The 17,653-nt window shown below is 50.9% G+C and overlaps 2 protein-coding genes across 2 annotated transcripts; one reads left to right on the top strand and one right to left on the bottom strand.

Annotated features, from left to right (window-relative positions):
• Positions 1 to 2,815: 2,815 nt before the first annotated feature.
• GJB2 (gap junction protein beta 2) lies at positions 2,816 to 7,513 on the bottom strand. The gene is made up of 2 exons (XM_043892330.1): positions 7,357 to 7,513; positions 2,816 to 4,598 (listed from the first exon to the last, which is right to left on the bottom strand). The coding sequence occupies exon 2, from the start codon at positions 4,574 to 4,576 to the stop codon at positions 3,896 to 3,898; it is 681 nt and encodes a 226-aa protein (XP_043748265.1). The 5' UTR covers positions 4,577 to 4,598; positions 7,357 to 7,513; the 3' UTR covers positions 2,816 to 3,895.
• LOC122686668 lies at positions 5,128 to 16,458 on the top strand. Its single transcript, XM_043891868.1, has 3 exons — positions 5,128 to 5,143; positions 6,620 to 7,177; positions 16,144 to 16,458. Exons 1-3 carry the CDS (start codon positions 5,128 to 5,130, stop codon positions 16,281 to 16,283), a joined length of 714 nt encoding a protein of 237 aa, XP_043747803.1. The 3' UTR covers positions 16,284 to 16,458.
• The last annotated feature ends 1,195 nt before the right edge of the window (positions 16,459 to 17,653 follow it).

The raw sequence follows: 17,653 nt of genomic DNA, 5'->3' as shown, positions 1-17,653 counted from the left end.
ACCAATACAATATACTAATACATATATATGGAATTTAGAAAGATGGTAACGATAACCCTATGTGCAAAACAGAAAAAGAGACACAGATGTACAGAACAGACTTTTGGACTCTGTGGGAAAAGGCGAGGATGGGATGTTTTGAGAGAACAGCATCGAAACATGTATATTATCAAGGGTGAAACAGATCGCCAGCCCAGGTTGGATGCATGAGACAAGTGCTTGGGGCTGGTGCACTAGGAAGACCCAGAGGATGGGATGGAGAGGGAGGTGGGAGGGGGGATCGGGACAGGGAATACATGTAAATCCATGGCTGATTCATGTCAATGTATGGCAAAAACCACTACAATATTGTAAAGTAATTAGCCTCCAACTAATAAAAATAAATGGAAAAAAAAAAAGCTTTTTTCTTTCAAGATCTTTCTCCAGGTGCAGGGTAACAGAGCCTCTCCTCCCCTTCTTGGTGGTCTCAGCCACTCCACCCCCTGCCCCCCCCCCCCCAATTGTGCTTATTTCAGACTTTGAGTAAACAGGCGCTATCCCCCAGCTTTGGGAGGGTCATTCCTTCAAGAACCCCATCCATCCACCCCGCAGCCTGGGATCCACCTGGTGGAAAACAGAGACCAGTGTATATCACTTAGCACTTTGCTGCGTGGACACTTTGATGTAAATTATCTTCTTGGGTTTCTGTGACCCTCGGGTACTGTTTAGCCAGAGCTTTAAGATGAGGAACCAGGTCTGACAAGTGAGTGAGCTCCCTGTACCCACGACAGACCCCTCAGTGCCCTGCCTCTCCCCAGGCCCTTCCCCAAGGTCAGGGACAGCGTGAGGGACCACTCAGGCCCTGGTCACCCCGATTCCCACCTTCGTCTTCCTGATTCAACCCAGATTTACCTGCCCACAGCTGCCCATGCATGGAAGAGTCGAGGTGTCCTAATAAACCCCAAACAAGAAAGCCTTAGCAGCTGGGCTGTTCCCACTGCCTCTTACGGGCTTAGTGTGGCCAACCTAACATGGGGAACTTGGGTGGACTCTTCACAAATAATACAAAAGGAGAGCTTTTTTACATCTACAACAAATTATAAATGAGTGGCTTGAGATATATATTAGGATGATCGTTTTTAGAGTTCAAGCTCTAACTTTCAGGCATGTGGCCAAACCTGTCTGTAAATTCTTAAAAGCGGTCAGTAGTCGTCTGTAATTATTTTGACCCAGTCTTTTAATACCCAAGAGTCATAATCTTCATAGCTTGTGAGTGCATCTATTTAAAAAGTCACGTGTTCCTGTCACAGGCTGTGTGGAGGGCAGCCTGGAAGGTGGCCAGGGACCATTTCTTATCCCTTCTCTATCATCTGGAGGAAAAGTGACTGCTTTCTGTCCTTCTAAACCCATCTACAAACTGTATGGGCTTCCCAGGTGGCTCAGTGGTAAAGAATCTGCCTGGTAATGAGCAGGAAATGTGGATTCAATCCCTGGGTCGGGAAGATCCCCAGGAGAAGGAAATGGCCACCCACTCCAGTATTCTTGCCTGGAGAATCTCATGGACAGAGGAGCCTGGCAGGCTACATTCCAGGGGGTCACAAAGAGTTGGACATGACTTAGAGACTAAACAAACGACAAAGGAGCGTATGGTTCCCCATAAACACACTTGTAATTACCAATGTGTAAAGTGCTTTCAGGTCCCTGGATGAGGTCTCCGACCACCTTGGGTGTTTCTGGCATCCTAGGAGTGCGCTGGGCAGCAGGCCACATTCACGGACTAGAAGGTGCTCCCGGAACAGAAGACAGGTGATAAGACCAGTTTGGTTGCACACAAATGGACATGAAATCCCATAGGCAACCCCATAGAAAAGACACCTGATTGAATTTTTCTCATGCCTCAGCCAACTTTGACTGTGAATAACATTTTAACATCTTTGAATGATTCTTCTAGGAGCCAACCAGGTCACATGACCCCAGCTTAGCGTCCTCCAAGTGGCAAAGCCTGTCCACACCTATACTGTGCATGTTTCTCAGGAACCCGCTAGTGGTGAGCATGGGGCAGGAATAACCCTTTTTCCTCCTTTCCCGACTGTCCTTCTGGTGACACAGGCTTTTCCGTAACTGGGGCGGAAGGATCCCAGAGTCTCAGACAGACACAGTGGTAACTTACCCATTTAGTGTTATGAAATTTTCACATACTTTTACAAAACCAGCTATAGATGAAATTAAAAGCTACTATTCTATTCTATTAAAAGGGCTTCCCAGGTGGTGCTAGTGGTAAAGAACTTGCCTGCCAATACAGGAGACATGAGATTCAGGTTGCACATCCCTGGGTTGGGAAGATCCCTGGGAGGCATGGCAACCCACTCCAGTGTTCTTGCCTAGAGAATCCCATGGACAGAGGATCTTGGAGGGCTACAGTCCATGGGGTTGCAAAGAGTTGGATGTGACTGAAGCTACTTAGCACACATTCTGTAATAGATTTTAAATAACCATTATATGAATCAATTATATTTTAATATTTAAATGATATATGAGATGTTACAAAATTATTTTAATTACAAGTATGTAATTAAAACTATTATGTATTATTATAAAATGTTTTTATAAAGCTATTCTTGGCAACAGAAAAGTATTTACTCTCATTGACGTATACTGAGTACCATTTTTTTAAAACCATGTCAAGCATCATGAAAATATTAGGATTCTGTCTGTCTTACAGAATTGCTAAATAGTTATCTAAACCCTAGTTTCTACTTTTTAAAAAATGTCTATTAAATCTATTTTCACTTTAAAAGCCTGGATGCTGAAAAGGGAAGTGAAAAAACCTTTGAAGTAGATGAAACTCATTTTTAATTGTCAGAATTGAGAGTCTAGTTTTTACACCTCTTTTTTAGAAACATTTACTGCCCCGTCCCCCTCAATTTGCCATTTTCTTCTGCACCATTAAATCATACTGTGGCAATAAAATAATCCCAAGCAATCTCTGTACGTCAGCATTCTTCCCGTGGGAGTGGAAAAGGCACCATCGTAAGGAAGCTCAGGGTGTCTTGAACCACCCCACCATTGGTAGTAACTCATGGTATATAAAGTCTGTATTCCTCATGCAAAATCACATCTAAGCTTTTGAAACGAGGCAGTTTGCTATTAGAAGCCATCACCAAGGGTTGCTAGTTTGTTTCACTGAGGGAAGCTAAAATTCGTCCCTGTAGCACACACCACACGTCACACAACAGACAGCCTCTTGGGGGCAGTGCAAACCACTCACACCTGAAAGGCCATAATTAAATTCAACAAGAGCATCTAATTATACCCCGTTTACATATCATAATCTGAGCCTTTGAAATAAGAGGAACCTATAATGAATGGTTCCTTGCAGATCAAAAGAACACGTCATATTTTAAATTTTCACTTAAAAAACGTGTAACAGAGTTTGAAGCATTAGGGAGCGCGTCCACTGTTGAAGACTGAAATGTCAAAGCAAATAAAAGAACCAAGATTCTCTGTGTTCACCTTTAATGCAGGGGAAATGGCAAAGAGAGCCCTAAGTGGGTCAACTAGACCCTGTGCTTTTCAGGCCCTGGCGTTTCTCTCCTTTCCTCAAAGAAACGGAGACAAACGCCATGTCCTTTGTCTAAATAGGCATGGCCACCCGGGCCAGCTCGGCCCCACAAGGACCGATTTCAGAGAAAAGTGGCAGAGGCTCTGAGTCTGCCTTCAATGGGACACTTGCAGGGATGGGGTGGGGGGCACAGCCTCTAGAGGCGTCTGGGGTTGCATGTGCGATCTACCGGGGAGGGGGTCACAGGTGGTCCTGAATTCGAGCTGTACCCGGGGCAGGGGGGCCGGCTGACTGTGCCTCTCGGCTGAGCACAGATTTCACTCCTCTTTTATCTAAACCTGGCGTCCACTATAGTTACACTGGTTTTTTGGACTTTCCGGAGCAAAATCGTATCAGCAAGTAACACAGCTCAGTGACATTGAGCAGGATGCAAATTCCAGACACTGCAATCATGAAGACCGTGAAGACGGTCTTCTCTGTGGGCCTGGACACGAAGCAGTCCACCGTGTTGGGGCAGGGCCAGGCATTGCACTTCACTAGGCGCTGCATGGCGAAGCCATCATACATCACGTAGAAGACGTACATGAAGGCAGCCTCGAAGATGACTCGGAAGAAGATGCTGCCCGTGTAGGTCCACCACAGAGACCCCTCGATCCGGACCTTCTGCTTCTTGATCTCTTCGATGTCCTTGAATTCGGTCTTTATCTCTCCCCTGATGAACTTGCGCTTCTTCTCGTGCCTGTAGTAGGCCACGTGCATGGCCACCAGCAGGGCAGGCGTGGACACGAAGATGAGCTGCAGCGCCCAGAGCCGGATGTGCGAGATGGGGAAGTAGTGGTCGTAGCACACGTTCTTGCAGCCAGGCTGCAGGGTGTTGCACACGAAGTCGGCCTGCTCGTCCCCCCACACCTCCTTGGCGGCCACCACCAAGATCATGATTCGGAAGATGAAGAGGACGGTCAGCCAGATCTTGCCGATGCTGGTAGAGTGCTTGTTCACACCCCCCAGGATCGTGTGCAGTGCGCCCCAGTCCATTGTCTCGTTTGGGTGGCTTGTGCTGGAAAAGACAGAGTGATACAGTGTGACACGGGGTGAGCGTGTGGGACCGGCTTGGGGAGGCTCAGGGGGCCTAGCCCATGAGCACCAGCCATCTCAAAGGGCCAGTTCTTACACAGCCTCCCTCAACAAGGGGAAACAAGAGCAACCAGGCTTGTCATGGGGTTTGCTGGGCAGCAGGCAGTCCATCGTGGATGCGTTCTCTGTTCTCTAGTTAAGAGGGGTGTACTCACCCCAGTAATGCACCCAGCCTTCAGCACAATCAACTCGTGGGGTGGGGAGGGAGCACCCCAGCAAACGTGCCCACTGACCCAGGGCCCTGGGTGTGCTGACACCCCCTGTTTGGGTCTCCCAACCCTCCAGTGGCATTCAGCACTCTCAAGTGTTTGCTGGCCTCTAGCTCTGGATGGTACTCTGGGCTCGTGCCTGCTGGGGCCGACCTCGCCTTCAAGGCCAAGAGGCCATGTCTTCCCATAGCAACTCCTTTCTTAGAGTATTTCAGTTTTCTGGACATGGGATGCAGTGTCGAAATGACTGTCCCCAAGGGTAAAATTCATGTTTAACATTTCCCAGTGGGCTTCACTTCCTTTTCCTGTACAAAAGGGAGCTGGTTAGAAACGATCCTTCCTCAGAGAAGAGCCAGTGTGTGCCTGGGTTTCTGTGTGCGCCCTATGTGTGGGCTGGGGTCCTTGTTGTCCCGACGGGACTGACCAATCAGTCAATACTTGGGTTTGAAAACTGTTCAGATGGTGCATTTTTATTGTGGCTATGGTTTTAATTTAGAAGTGCTTCTAAAGAGGTGCATCCTAAGAAAATAAATGAAAGCTTAACTCAGTGAATCCCCAGGGACTGGCCGTCACAGGCATCCTCATGGTATTGAGGGTCAATGTGGATGCTGCCGGGTGACGTGCTGCCTGCTGGAGGGGACCTGGGGAGCCCAGGCATTCGCTCCAGGAGCTGGTGGCCTTCTCATCACAGGGTATGAACTGTTTTCATTTACATGCAGTCACACCCATCTGTCTCAATCAAGCCTCTTATAACAAGGCTCCACCCTCCACAATCTGATGAGTAATCTGTGTCTACACTCTCCGTACTGGTTCTCAGTGCTTCTTCTTGCCTAAAAGCTTAGTGTTCTTATTCTGAGCAAGTCAGGTCCTGTTTCCTGCTGGACTTCCCAAGCAGCCAGGGTCAGCGGCGGGGGGCTGGAGGGGGTAGTGTGATCACCCCGCTGCCTATGGGGCACTGCTTGGGGCACCCAGGCCTGGCTGAAACCATCCATGGCCACTTCAGAGGAGGCAGCCTAGACACGAGAAAGTCAGGACAGGAGAGCTATGAGCACTGAGACACTTGGGCAGCTCGGCTTGAAAGAGGGAAACATCACCTGGAAAAGGCTCAGCCCTGACCCTGAACACAGATGGCCTCGGGGCCTTAGGGCCCTCTGAGCTGGCCCGTCCTGGCCGGCAGCATGACCACCATCCCTGTGAAATCAGACCCTCCACTTCTCTGCCTTAATTACCAAGTGCCAATAGGACACTCTCTGAAACAGCCCATCTGACTTGTATCAGTGCAACTGGCTAAAGACTCGGGGTGGAGTGGGTGCCAGCCCAGGACCCACACTCCTCTAACCAGTCAACCAGCGGCTGATGTTCAGAAAACACAGTGGGAAGTAAACCCTCCATCCTTGTCCTTCTGTAAAATCTCTTGGTTGGGCGGCAGCTTCCTGTCCAAAGATCCTTGAGGCAGAGAAGCTAATTAAAGTTTGACCCCCCATGGGACAGGGTGACAGGAGAGGAGGGCTGGCCAGGTGACCTGGCCGGACGAAAGCATTCTCAAATTCATCCCGGCGCTGACCCCTGCCCTTCCCAACCTGTTCACACCACCTGCCCGGTGGGTGAAGGGGCGACCTTTGGGGGGTGCGGGGCGCTGCTGGGTGAGGCGCAGGTTGCAGAAAGGTCACCAGGAGTCCTTCACCCGTTAATTCCTCAACCCTCACGTTTTGGGTGGTGGCCCTTGTCTCCACAGACCCCACCCCCGACTCAAAGGGCGGATCCGGGGACGCGGCTGTCACCGCATCTAGAGATGGGGGGCCCGGGGGTCAGATCTCAGGACGCGAGAGGACTGTGAGGCTTGGGCCCCGGCCGGCGGGGGACACCCCGAAGCACTGCTCCCCATGTGTAACCGGCGCCCTGAAAGTCGCCCCCACTACTGCGCCTGGAAGCCCCGCTCGGAACTCGAGCTCGGGGAGGGAAAGAGGCCATGCCGGCCGCTGGGCTCTCGCTCGACCGCGGAAGGTCAGCTTCCTGCAGGTTGAGCTTCCGCTTCACGCCCGAGACCGCGTTTTCTTTCTGAGCGAAACCTCCGGCTCCGGGAGGCTCCGGGTGAAGAGCCCGGCGGCCGCGCCAGCCTTTCCGGAGGAGCCGCGAACACTCCCGGCGAGTGCGCGCACCTGTCCGCCCCCGGCCCCGCTCCCGCTCGACCGCGCGCTGCGCACCAGACTCAGCCCCAGGAGCTCCGGCCACGGGTTCGCGATTGCCTCCCGCCCGGCGCCGCTGTGGCCACTGCCTCGGGCGCGGGACCTCGGTGCGCGCCGGGTGCAGCCTGGGGACCCGGGTCCCACCCCGCGGGGTTCCAGAGTCCCTGGTGGTCCCGGGGTCCCTCTCCGAGGGGTCCCACAGCCCCTGGCGGCCCCGGGGGTCTCTCCCCGAGGGGTCCCACAGCCCTCTGCCTTTCGGGGCAGCCGAGAGTGGGCGCGGCCTTACCGCTGGGAGCGGGACGCACGAGCGGAACGCGCGGCGGCTGCGAGGGAGTCGCGGGGATCGCGGGGGTCGCGGGGGCGCAGCTACGGCCCGAGTCTGGAGAGCGCTGCGCGCGGAGCGCTCAGGCCTTCGACACCTGTCTGACCGGCGGCGCCTTTTAACCGCGCCCCGCACCCCGCCTCCTCCTGGGAGCGGTTGAGAAAGTCCAGAGGGGGCGGCTCCTCGGCGTCCGGCCGCCCCCAGCGCCGAGGGGCGGGGCGCGCCGCCGGGGGGTCCACGGCGCTTCCCCCTGCCCGAGCGCGGTGAGGCTGGGGTTGCCGGCGTCTCGGGCGGTGGCCTGGGGGGTGGAAGGGGGGGCGGAGACGTGAAAGGTTTGGTGCCATTGCTGTTACTGTGGTTTCTGCCTGGACTGGTCCTAGAGTGCTGTGGTGGTCAAAGCTCGGATTTAATTAATTAATTAATGCAAAATAGTTGAAGCGAGAGTTCAGGCGCGGAGAGCCGTTAGCTCCGAGGCTCTGCGGGCGCGCGGGTGCCGGGGCCGCTTCCCTGCCGGGAATGTGGGTTCGCAGTGGGCGAGGAGGGGCAGCGCTGCGCCTGGCCGAGCGCCTGCTTGTTTCTCCCCCAAACCTCGCAGGCAGACTTAACAACCGTCTCCTTGAGTTCCCTGTGTGACTCGATCCCTCAACTATGCGCCGAGGGCCGGGGCTGGCGGTGGTGGGGAGACCCTGTGGGCGCACCCAGGCCTGCGCCCCAGCGAGGGTGCCCGGGCCCCTACCGGTGTTCGCCTCCCACGACCGAGAAATCGCGAGGACGGTACCCAACTCGGGATCGGGGGGCCGCCACGAATGAAGTCCCCAGACCCCTGCCCTGCCCACTCGCCGCGAAGGGGAGCGCGGCTGGGGTTTCTGGAGACCATCCTGGGAAGCCGGGCTCCTCTCCCGGAAGCCTGATCTCGGATTACAGGGTTCATTGTTCCCCTGTGGTTGGGTATTCTGAGGTCCACAGAGAGAGCGGATGGAGAATTAAAATCGCAAGACTAGGCCGCATCTGGGGACCTGTGTCTAGCATGAGGGGTGGGGGTTGGGGGCAGGATCTGGCTCCAGGATTCCCGCAAAGAGGGCCGCCCCGAGGTGCGGGCGTGCTCGCTCCCACCACCGCTTTACTTGGGTCGTCTTTAAGTTGAGCAGAGATGATTCACCCTGACAGGGCAGATCTGGCCTTACAGATGAGTTTCCCATGAGTGCCAACACTGGCGTAAAGGTATTGACTTTTCCTTGTAAAATTTGTACCCTATCGCCACGGGCCAGCTTGGGCCTTTCTTGCCTGGGGAACCTGACTTTGTCCTGCGGTCACTACCCCACCTTCCTGCCTCAGGTCTCAGTCCAGGAGGGAGTGTTTACGAACAGAGGAAGTTCAGGAAGGCCCATCTGAGACATGTGCTGAATCGACAGGTTGGAAATGACAGGCCAAAGGCTAGTGGCTGGGGGAGAGCTCGCTGCCCACCCCCAGCCTGGGGCCACCCTTCAGGTGGTCAGGGGCAGCGCTCTATGGGGGTCTCACATTGGAGTGAAGGAAGGATCTGGCATCCTTGTAGAAAGCCAGCTGGTAACGGTGGCTTACAGATTGAAAGTTGACTCGCTTTCTCCCACTGACGAATTTCTCCTGGCTTTTTGTGTCTATAGCAAGATTGTAGGCTGCTGTTCAACACCCTTTCCTGTTTTCCCTGACGTATTCTCCTGATTTGCATAATGACCACGGTGTTGTTGGCTAATTGTATATCTAGCCACCCTGCCTTTTGGGTTTTATAGTTAGAATGCCTACAGCTCTTAACTCTTAATTACAACTCAGCACTTGATTTCCTTCTGTTTGTTGTGACTTTTGTAATTTTCTGTGTGTGGGTGCTTTCTTCCCAACTGGACTTGGATTCCAGTGGAGCAGGAAATTCCCTGGAGGTATTTCTGTGTCCCCCAGAGCAGAGAAGGGAGGAGGAAATGATTGAACAGGGTCTCAGGTCTGGACACCTGAAGTCACCGTGACATGAGCTTAGATGGGTATGCACTTAGTAGATCACACCAGGGGTTAATCTTTTTTCTTTATAAATCCTGTAATTATTCTGTGAACAGTACACTCATGTTGCTGCATTATTTTTGGTTAAAAGCATTACTGTGTTATACATAAACATTGAAAATAAGCCTTCATTCTGTGACCCTGGGTTCAGGTCTTCATTTTGAATATAACAGCCCCCGGAGAAGGCTGCCTGCCCTGACCCTGCCCTCCGCTCCAACCTCCCCAGCCTGATGGGCACACCTCTCCGGCCTTGTCTACTGGGCACCGACACGATAGAGGATAGGTTTGGAGTCTGATGGAGGAACTTGGTGTCTCCGGGGTAGGGCTCAAATGAAGTTGATACGGAGGACTGGCCCTTTCCAGGGATGGCCAGGCCCTTCCTTACTGAGTAACTATTAATGACTAACTGGTGCGCACCTGTCACTTCACGGTGTCAGAGCTACGTTGATGAAGGATTTCACATACGTGCTTTGTAGCAAGCAGTCAAATCCCAGGTGTTCACAATTGAGCTGAACCTTTGTGCAATTGTCAGGTCTTAAAGGGAAATGCGATTGTGAAAAGCTCTTTGATATTTTAATTTGACAGTTCTATCAGTAAACCAAAAAAGTTGCTATTGGGCAAGAAATCAGTGTGAGACAAATATGTATTTCTTAACATATTGTAATGAATGATTGCCTGCCAGCTGCCTGATGGGGCAGCCCCTGGAACTTCCCCTGGGGAGGATGCTCTGAATGTACATAAAGAATGTGTCAGTGAAATTTCTGACTCACAAATCCTATGTAGGTGATATCAGAAGTGCTCCAGACAAGAAGGGACTTGTGGGAGGTGGGCACCCTGCCTTAACTCTTGGCAGCTTGGGGGTCGCTGGGTGTCTCTGAGCTATTGGTTATAAGCCATTCGCTATTGGCCTGCACGCACTTTCTTGACTTTGCTGTTGAAATATTAATCATATTAATAATTGGCAAAAAGGGAAAATTCAACCCTTAGATGGGCAGATATTAAGAAGCCCTGGAGTCTCTGTGTAATTAGTTAATAATGACTTACATATGATAATGTCATTTTAAATCAGGAGTGGCCCTGGTATTATCCTTTCACAGTTTTGTGGATAATTATCCCAGGAGAACAGCATCACACTAAGATTTATCTCTGCACCATATTTATTGACCCACACCTTCACTTGTGCATCCTGAAAATTGTTAATGTCAAATAATTTTGGGGAAAAAGACAAACTGTTCCATTCCAAGTATGTAGAACAGAAAAAGACTTCAGATATCACTATTTAATTGTTTTCTTCACTTTTAAATTGAAGTCATAAAAATTCCAACTTCCGAGTTGTGACTGAAACTGTTAAAAGCCTTTCCGGTTTCCTCACACTATTTTTGGGGGCAAGGGGTGCCCCCCACCACATGGCTTGTGTGATCTTAATTCCCTGACCAGGGATCAAACGCAGGCCCTTGGCAGTGAGAACGCAGAGTCACTGGACCAGAAGGGGATTCCCCCTCACTCTATTCTTATGTTCGTACATAAACTATTTGGGGAAGTTTGAATTGTTGGATGTGTTGGTTGCAAGGAAGTGGGAAACAAGTTGATTTCCTTGGCGTTGCTGGATGGGCACATGCTCCTACTGGCAAATACATTGTGTAGTTCTTGTTTGCAAGTTCAGTTCAGTTCAGTCACTCAGTCGTGTCCGACTCTTTGCGACCCCATGAACTGTAGCCTACCAGGCTCCTCAGTCAATGGGATTTTCCAGGCAAGAACACTGGAGTGGGTTGCCATTTCCTTCTCCAGGGGATCTTCCTGACCCAGGCATCAAACCCGGGTCTCCGGAGTTGTAGGCAGACGCTTTACCGTCTGAGCTACCAGGGAAACCCAAACTGTGGAGAAATTACAAAGATGTTTCCAGAGGTATTTGTATCAAGAGCTTTTGTTGGTCAGAAATGAATACAAAGCTGTAACTCCCCAGGCAAACTGGTAGGGGAAACTGACTCCTATTAAATATAAAAATTAAATTCTGTAAGCTCTGGTGAGCTGGTCAAATGGAAACTCTGCACAACTCATAAAGGAACAAAAGAGAGTTGTACATTTTAGGTGTGTTAGGACAATATTGTGTTATATATCATCTTGAAGAGGTTCCTAACTTAGAATAAGTTAGGATCTAGTAAATACATTGGCTTTCCTGGTGGTGCTAGTGGTAAAGAACCCATCTACCAATGCAGGAGACCTAAGAGATGCAGGTTCGATCCCTGGGTTTGGGAAGATCCCCTGGAGGAGGGCATGGCAACTATTCTTGTGTGGGAAATCCCATGACCAGAGGAGACTGGCAGCTATGGTCCATAAGGTTGCAAAGAGTCAAACACGACTGAAGTGACTTACCACACAGCACACACACAGAACCCTGGTGGCTCAGGGCAGGCCACCTGGTTTGATCCCTGGGTCAGGAAGAACTCCCAGAGAAGGGCATGGCAACTCACTGCAGTATTCTTGCCTGGGAAATTCCATGGACAGAGGAGCCTGCTGGGCTACAGTCCATGGGGTCTCAAAGAGTTGGACAAAATTGAGCAACTGACATTTTATTATGGATTGCTTTAGTTAAAAAAAAGGAGAGAGATAGGTTTGATAAAGGGCAGCAGAGCAATGAGTCCCTGTGTAAATTGAGTTTGCTGGACGCTGGCAGATTTTTGTGAAATGCTCGTGTGGACTGTTCTGGTTTAAATCTGATGCTATCTGGAGTCCTCTGGTTCCAGGTCAGTCTTGCACCAGGCGGCTATCTGTTCTCTGGTTGAAAGCCCTCTTTGGGAAATGGACATGAAGTCTTTGATATTAGAATTTTCAGAACTGGGTTTGTCTGTTAGCCACCCATCTAAACCTCTCCTTGAACTGTTTCAGAGCCTTTCTACTTTGGGGGAAGAAGCACATAGTGGTGTATTGAGTTCTTTGATTTCATCTCATTTTTGCAAAATCTCTGTGCAGGGAAAAAGGCACTTGCAACATCCAGAGTGCCCAGTAGATGGCACTAGGAGGACTCGACCAGGGGACACTGGGAGGAACCAGGGCTAAAGAGTATCTTTTTTTAAGTCTAGCCTTGCTGTGATGAGCTAGCTCCTCAACAGGCTGGGAAACAAATGTCTTTCTTTTTTTTCCACAATGGAATCAAATAGAATAGGAAAAATCAGAACATGGTGCCCTTAATAAGAGTTAAGTCATATTTCAGGCAGTGTTTGTTTCATGTGCGTTTTCATATTCACATGTGTGCTGGCTCCAGCGTAAAATGTACCTGCTGCTGTAGATTCATCATTCCCAGGGTGACAAGAGAGTCCCTGTGGCCTCAGGGGAAGCGGTGCCACAGCAGGAGAGACCCCCAGGCCCCGAGCTCGGCCGCCTGCTCTCCTGGGCCTCCTCTGAGCTTGGCTCCCAGGGGCTGAAGACCCCGCTCAGGCTGGGAGGGGACCGCCTCCATCAGACTTGTTTCCCCAGGGCTCCTCTCTGGTCTGAGGACGTAGGTTCCAGGGGTGGAGGAGAAGCAGCAGCACCATTTGATCGAATCTTTTACGAACTTAATAAAATTATTTGTCTAAAAAAGGACCCACATATAATGCTCTGGTATCCAGCATGCTCAGGAGTCACGGGTCAGCTATTTCAGTGGATCACGTATTTAATGTGTGGGTTGGACTACTGTGCTGTGGGAAAGAGGAGAGATAAATATACAGCCTTTTGTTGTTTCTTTGTGGCCTTTGATCCGTGGTGGTGGCGCTTGGACTCCCTCTCCTTAGTGATGCTCCATCTGTTTGGTGGGTGGTAAGTGGAGATGCTGTGGGTCAGCCTGGAGGATCTGAGCGTCATCATCTCAATCACCGTCTGGTGGGAAACACCCGTCTTTCCTCACAGGCTCCATGACATTGCACACGATGTTATTAGGTTGCTACGCTTTGGAACAACATGGTCCCTGCCTACAGTTTACCAAAGGAAAAGGTAGACTGTTGCAGAGGTAACAAATCTTAACGACTAACTGGGTTGTGTGACTGACATACAGAACGCACAGACACAAAGGAAAGACTCCCTGGGTATAATCCAGCGTGAACGAGTGAGCCACTGACATGTGGCTGGATTTCCTGAACTGTGCTCAATGCTTTAGGTTTACTTCATCACATAACTCCAAGAGAGTATTTCTAGTCCAGCCCAGCACCCAGCTTGCAGGAGAAGCTAGAGAAATTGGAGTCCCCCTGGGTTTAAAGGGATTAGATTTGATAAAGGAGGGAGTAAGTGTTGGGGAAGAGACAGCTTCGGGAGACATCTGCCTTCATCCTCGAGTGAAGATGTGGTCCAGGCATCCACTGTGGTTGAAACCGCGGCCCCAGGCTCACCTGCTACCAGGTCCCAGCTCTGGCCCTGCCAGAGCCACAGCCCCCTGACCCAGGGCAAACTGGGATGACGGGCTGTCACCGCGTGATGGACTTGGCTCCTGACCTCCTGCCTGTGTTGGGGAAGATAAGGAGAACCCTTTGAAAGGGAGGAGAAAGCAGATAGCGGTCAGAGAACAAAGCAAAGGAGCTGGCAGGAAAGGGCGGCTGAGGTTCGGTTCCGAGGAATGAAGGACGGCAGGTCCCCAAGAGCGCTTCTCAGCAGCTTTAGTGTGGTTTCATCTGCGCAGAGAGTGAGGGCCCGGCCGCCCGCAGGGTGTGTGCTGAGTGACCACACCGGACACCCTCCCAGGGCAGGGACGGGACAGCCAAGACACTCCTCACAAGTGGGACTGGCTGCTGAAGCCACTGGGAGGACAGACTCATGTTCTGTCTATGGGGCTGCAAAGGGAAGAGTCAGGCCCTTGGATGGGTGCAGGTTTTATCATCCTGCCGTGAACATGGCATTTCCAGCGTGCCAGGGTCTCAGAGGTATGGAATGCAACTGTTTTTGAAATCGTTCCTGCCTGAAATTCCATGTGTCTGTGAGTCTAGCATGAGGCTCCCTGTGCAGGGCAGGTGGGAATGCAGGAGCCCCCACCCTAGGCTGGCTGAACTTGACCCCGGAGTGACCCTGGGACAGGTGCTGTGAATGACACTGAGATCTGACTGCTCTGTGGGAATTTGGAACCAGGTTGAAGCATAAAAACCAGCTCAAGAGTTTGTTAAACATACAGATTCCTGGGCTGTGGGGCTGTACAGGCTGTCCCAGTAGGTGTGGGAACCGTGGTCTGTGATCCACATTAGTTTGTCCTCACAGTTTTGTGACTGAACTCGGCACTGTCTTGACAGACGTGCTTCAGAAAAACTCGGATTCTGACCCTGTGATGTCCACTCTGCCTGAGTGGTGTCTGCCTCCTGTTTGGATCAGAACCATGGCGTCCAGGGCGAAGGCGCGATGGGATAAAGCCCCAGACCCCAGAGTCTGGTGAGAAGGAGCCTGGCATGTGGCCAGGATCATCTCTGTGGTTTGAGCACTGAACACAGACGTTGGCTCCTGACGACTGCTGGGCGCCCCTGCCCCCGGCCCCCAGAACAGAATCCAGGCCATTCTGGGTCCTTTCAGGGCTGAAGTTTATCCAGAAAAAAACAATTCCGTTCTTGACTTAGGCCTTCTTCTTTCTGAACATCAACACTGTCTCCAGTTGTAGTCACATGTTTTGGGTAGAAACTAATCTCTTAGCTAATGAGGTGAATAAGGGTAACCACATACAAAGAAACGTCACTTACAGCTGAGTGCTAACTACGTTTTAAATCACCTTAACCCCGAATGCAAGTATGATAGCAGAAAAGCTAGAAATTAATTATTTTCATGTCTGTCTAATAAATCACACCCAGAAATGATTTAGGTTAACAAGAAGCTTCACGTTTCTGAGGTTGATTAATGATGGAGCCTCTGAGGTCTGCAGTGTCATCTTTACAAAGACTCTTGGCTTTGGTTTCACTGTTACTTTAGTTCCTCACGGTGGAGAGTTTCCCGCTGTGCTCTGACATCTGAATGGCTCCAAGGCGTTCTGTCACTTCTCTAACGTCACCTCTGACAGTGACCTGAAAAGGCCTTGGGTGGCTGTGTCTGCAAATAGGTGTCCTGGGTGCTGAGGCAGCCTCGGCTGGGAGGTCTTCTCTGGGACCTTGGTCCACCTCCGGAGGGCGGGGGTCGAGCTTCCCACAGCCCCGTCCCCAAACCGGGGAGAGAGGGTTGTGAGCAAGACCCCAGCGGATTGCACACACCCACCCACCGGTGCTCGTGCTTGATGCTAGTGCTCGTGCTTGATACTTGGTGCTTGTTGTCATTGCTTGGTGCTCGGTGCTCGTGCGCAGTGCTCGGCGCCCAGCACCAGGGCTTGCGCTGTGAAGGACTGTGTCTTGGGGGCACAGGGAACAGGATTGGCTCTGCCCTGCATGGAGCCCCCACCCTAGCAGAGAAGCAAGGACCCTAGAGCACAAAGCCCACAGTGACCCTGGGGTGGGGGGCGTCCCGGGAAGAAGACTGCGCTAGTGGAGGAGGACAGACGGGAGGAGGGAGCTGGCGTGATGCCTGGGAGGTAGGGGTTGGGGGGTGGAGGGTGAGGGGTGGGGAGTGGAGGGGGCTGAGGGAAGGATGAGGAGTGGAGGGGGGTGAGGGGGTGGGGGCCGGGGGGTGCTGAGGGACGGGTGGGGGTGGCATAAATGGCCCTCAGGGATGCTCCATATGGGAGCACTGAGACCCCAGTGAGAGAGACTCTGGAATAACCCGTTTCACGTCGACTCTTGGTTTATATTGTAGAAAACACGAGGATGGAAGACCGTGTACACCACCATGAATATGCAATCCGCAAAGTCCAGCCTGTGAGAAACTCTGGGAGACAAATGACCCAGATTCTGAGGAAAAAAAACTCGCAGGAGAACAGAAGGGGAGAGGAATGAGCAGCATAAAGAGGCCCAGGAAGCAACTGCTGCCCGGGCTTCAGTGATCCCGGGTCGGCTGCTGTTTCAAAAGGGAATTTTCACTTCCAGAAAGATGCATGATGTACTTTTCCTATTCTTCTAGCCAAGTAAAACTTAAATCCTGGAAATCAGATAAAAAATAAATGCACTTTACTCAAAAAAAAAGCAATAGCTGTTAAATGCTGGCGAGAAGTCCAGGGAGGCCCTGGCATGTGGTCCTGGGAAGGGCAGGCAACAGCCTGGCTGAGGGTGGGTCAGTGTGAAGTGTTATGGTGGCTCAGCTGGGGCCTGGCCTGGGGTGATAAGGGCAGGGGGGCAATGAGGGCAGGGGGCAATGGCCGGGCAAGTGACAGCCTGAGGGAGGAGGTTGCAGGAGTGGGAGTGGGTTAGGGGTTGGTCAGAGGGCTCATGAAAAGTGCACGTCACAGAAGAGTTGTCTGCTGTCTCTAGGAATTCCCCAGCCCGGGAAGGGGCCGTCTCCCCAGTGATAGGGAGGCCACAGGCACCAAAACGTCAGAAGGAAAAGGTGGGCTTAATACAGGGCTACTGAAAAATCTCAGCACATTTAAAATAATTGAAATGGTAGAGTGTGTTCTCTGATCACAGTGGAATCAAAGTGTAAATCAACAATTATTAATCAATAAAAAATGGAAAGAAAGAAAAGAGAAAAAGCTCTGAACACTTGGAAACTAAAATGCTCTTCTAAATAAACCATGGGTCAATACAGTGTATTGAATGAAAATTAAAAATTGATTGTATCAAAATTTTGAGGACACAGTACAAGTGTGTTGAGAGGAGATTAATGCAAACAGGACTGAAGAAGGAAAGACTCAAATCAACCATCTATGCTCCCATTTCAATAAATGGAAAAGTGAAAAATAAGCCCAAGGAAAATAAAAGAAATAATAAAGATAAGAGCAGAAATCAGTTAAACTGAAGCAGAAAAAGAATAGAGCAAATCGAATAAACAAAGAGCTGGAAATATCAATAGAATTGATGAACTTCTAGCAAGACTGACAAAGGGGGAAAGAGAGGCAAGATAAATTACCAGTACCAGGCATCAAGAGGGCACATCACTACAGATCATAAGGACATGAAAAGGATAACAAAGAGTATTGTAAACAATTCTATACTTACAGACTTGCAAGTTAGATGAACTGGGTCATTCTCTCAAAAAACACTCACCAAATATGAAATAGATTATATGAAGATCCTTGTAACTATAAAGGATTTTGAATGTATAACTAAGAAACTCTCAAGAAATGTCCAGGCCCAGATAGTTTCACTGGGAAATTCCACCAAACGTTTAAAGAAGGATCACACCTATTCTGCATGACCTCTTCCCGAAG

The sequence above is a fragment of the Cervus elaphus genome, chromosome 30, assembly GCF_910594005.1.
Source record: "Cervus elaphus chromosome 30, mCerEla1.1, whole genome shotgun sequence".
NCBI classification, from domain to species: Eukaryota; Metazoa; Chordata; class Mammalia; order Artiodactyla; family Cervidae; genus Cervus; species Cervus elaphus.
This window is presented reverse-complemented; position numbering and strand designations above follow the sequence as displayed.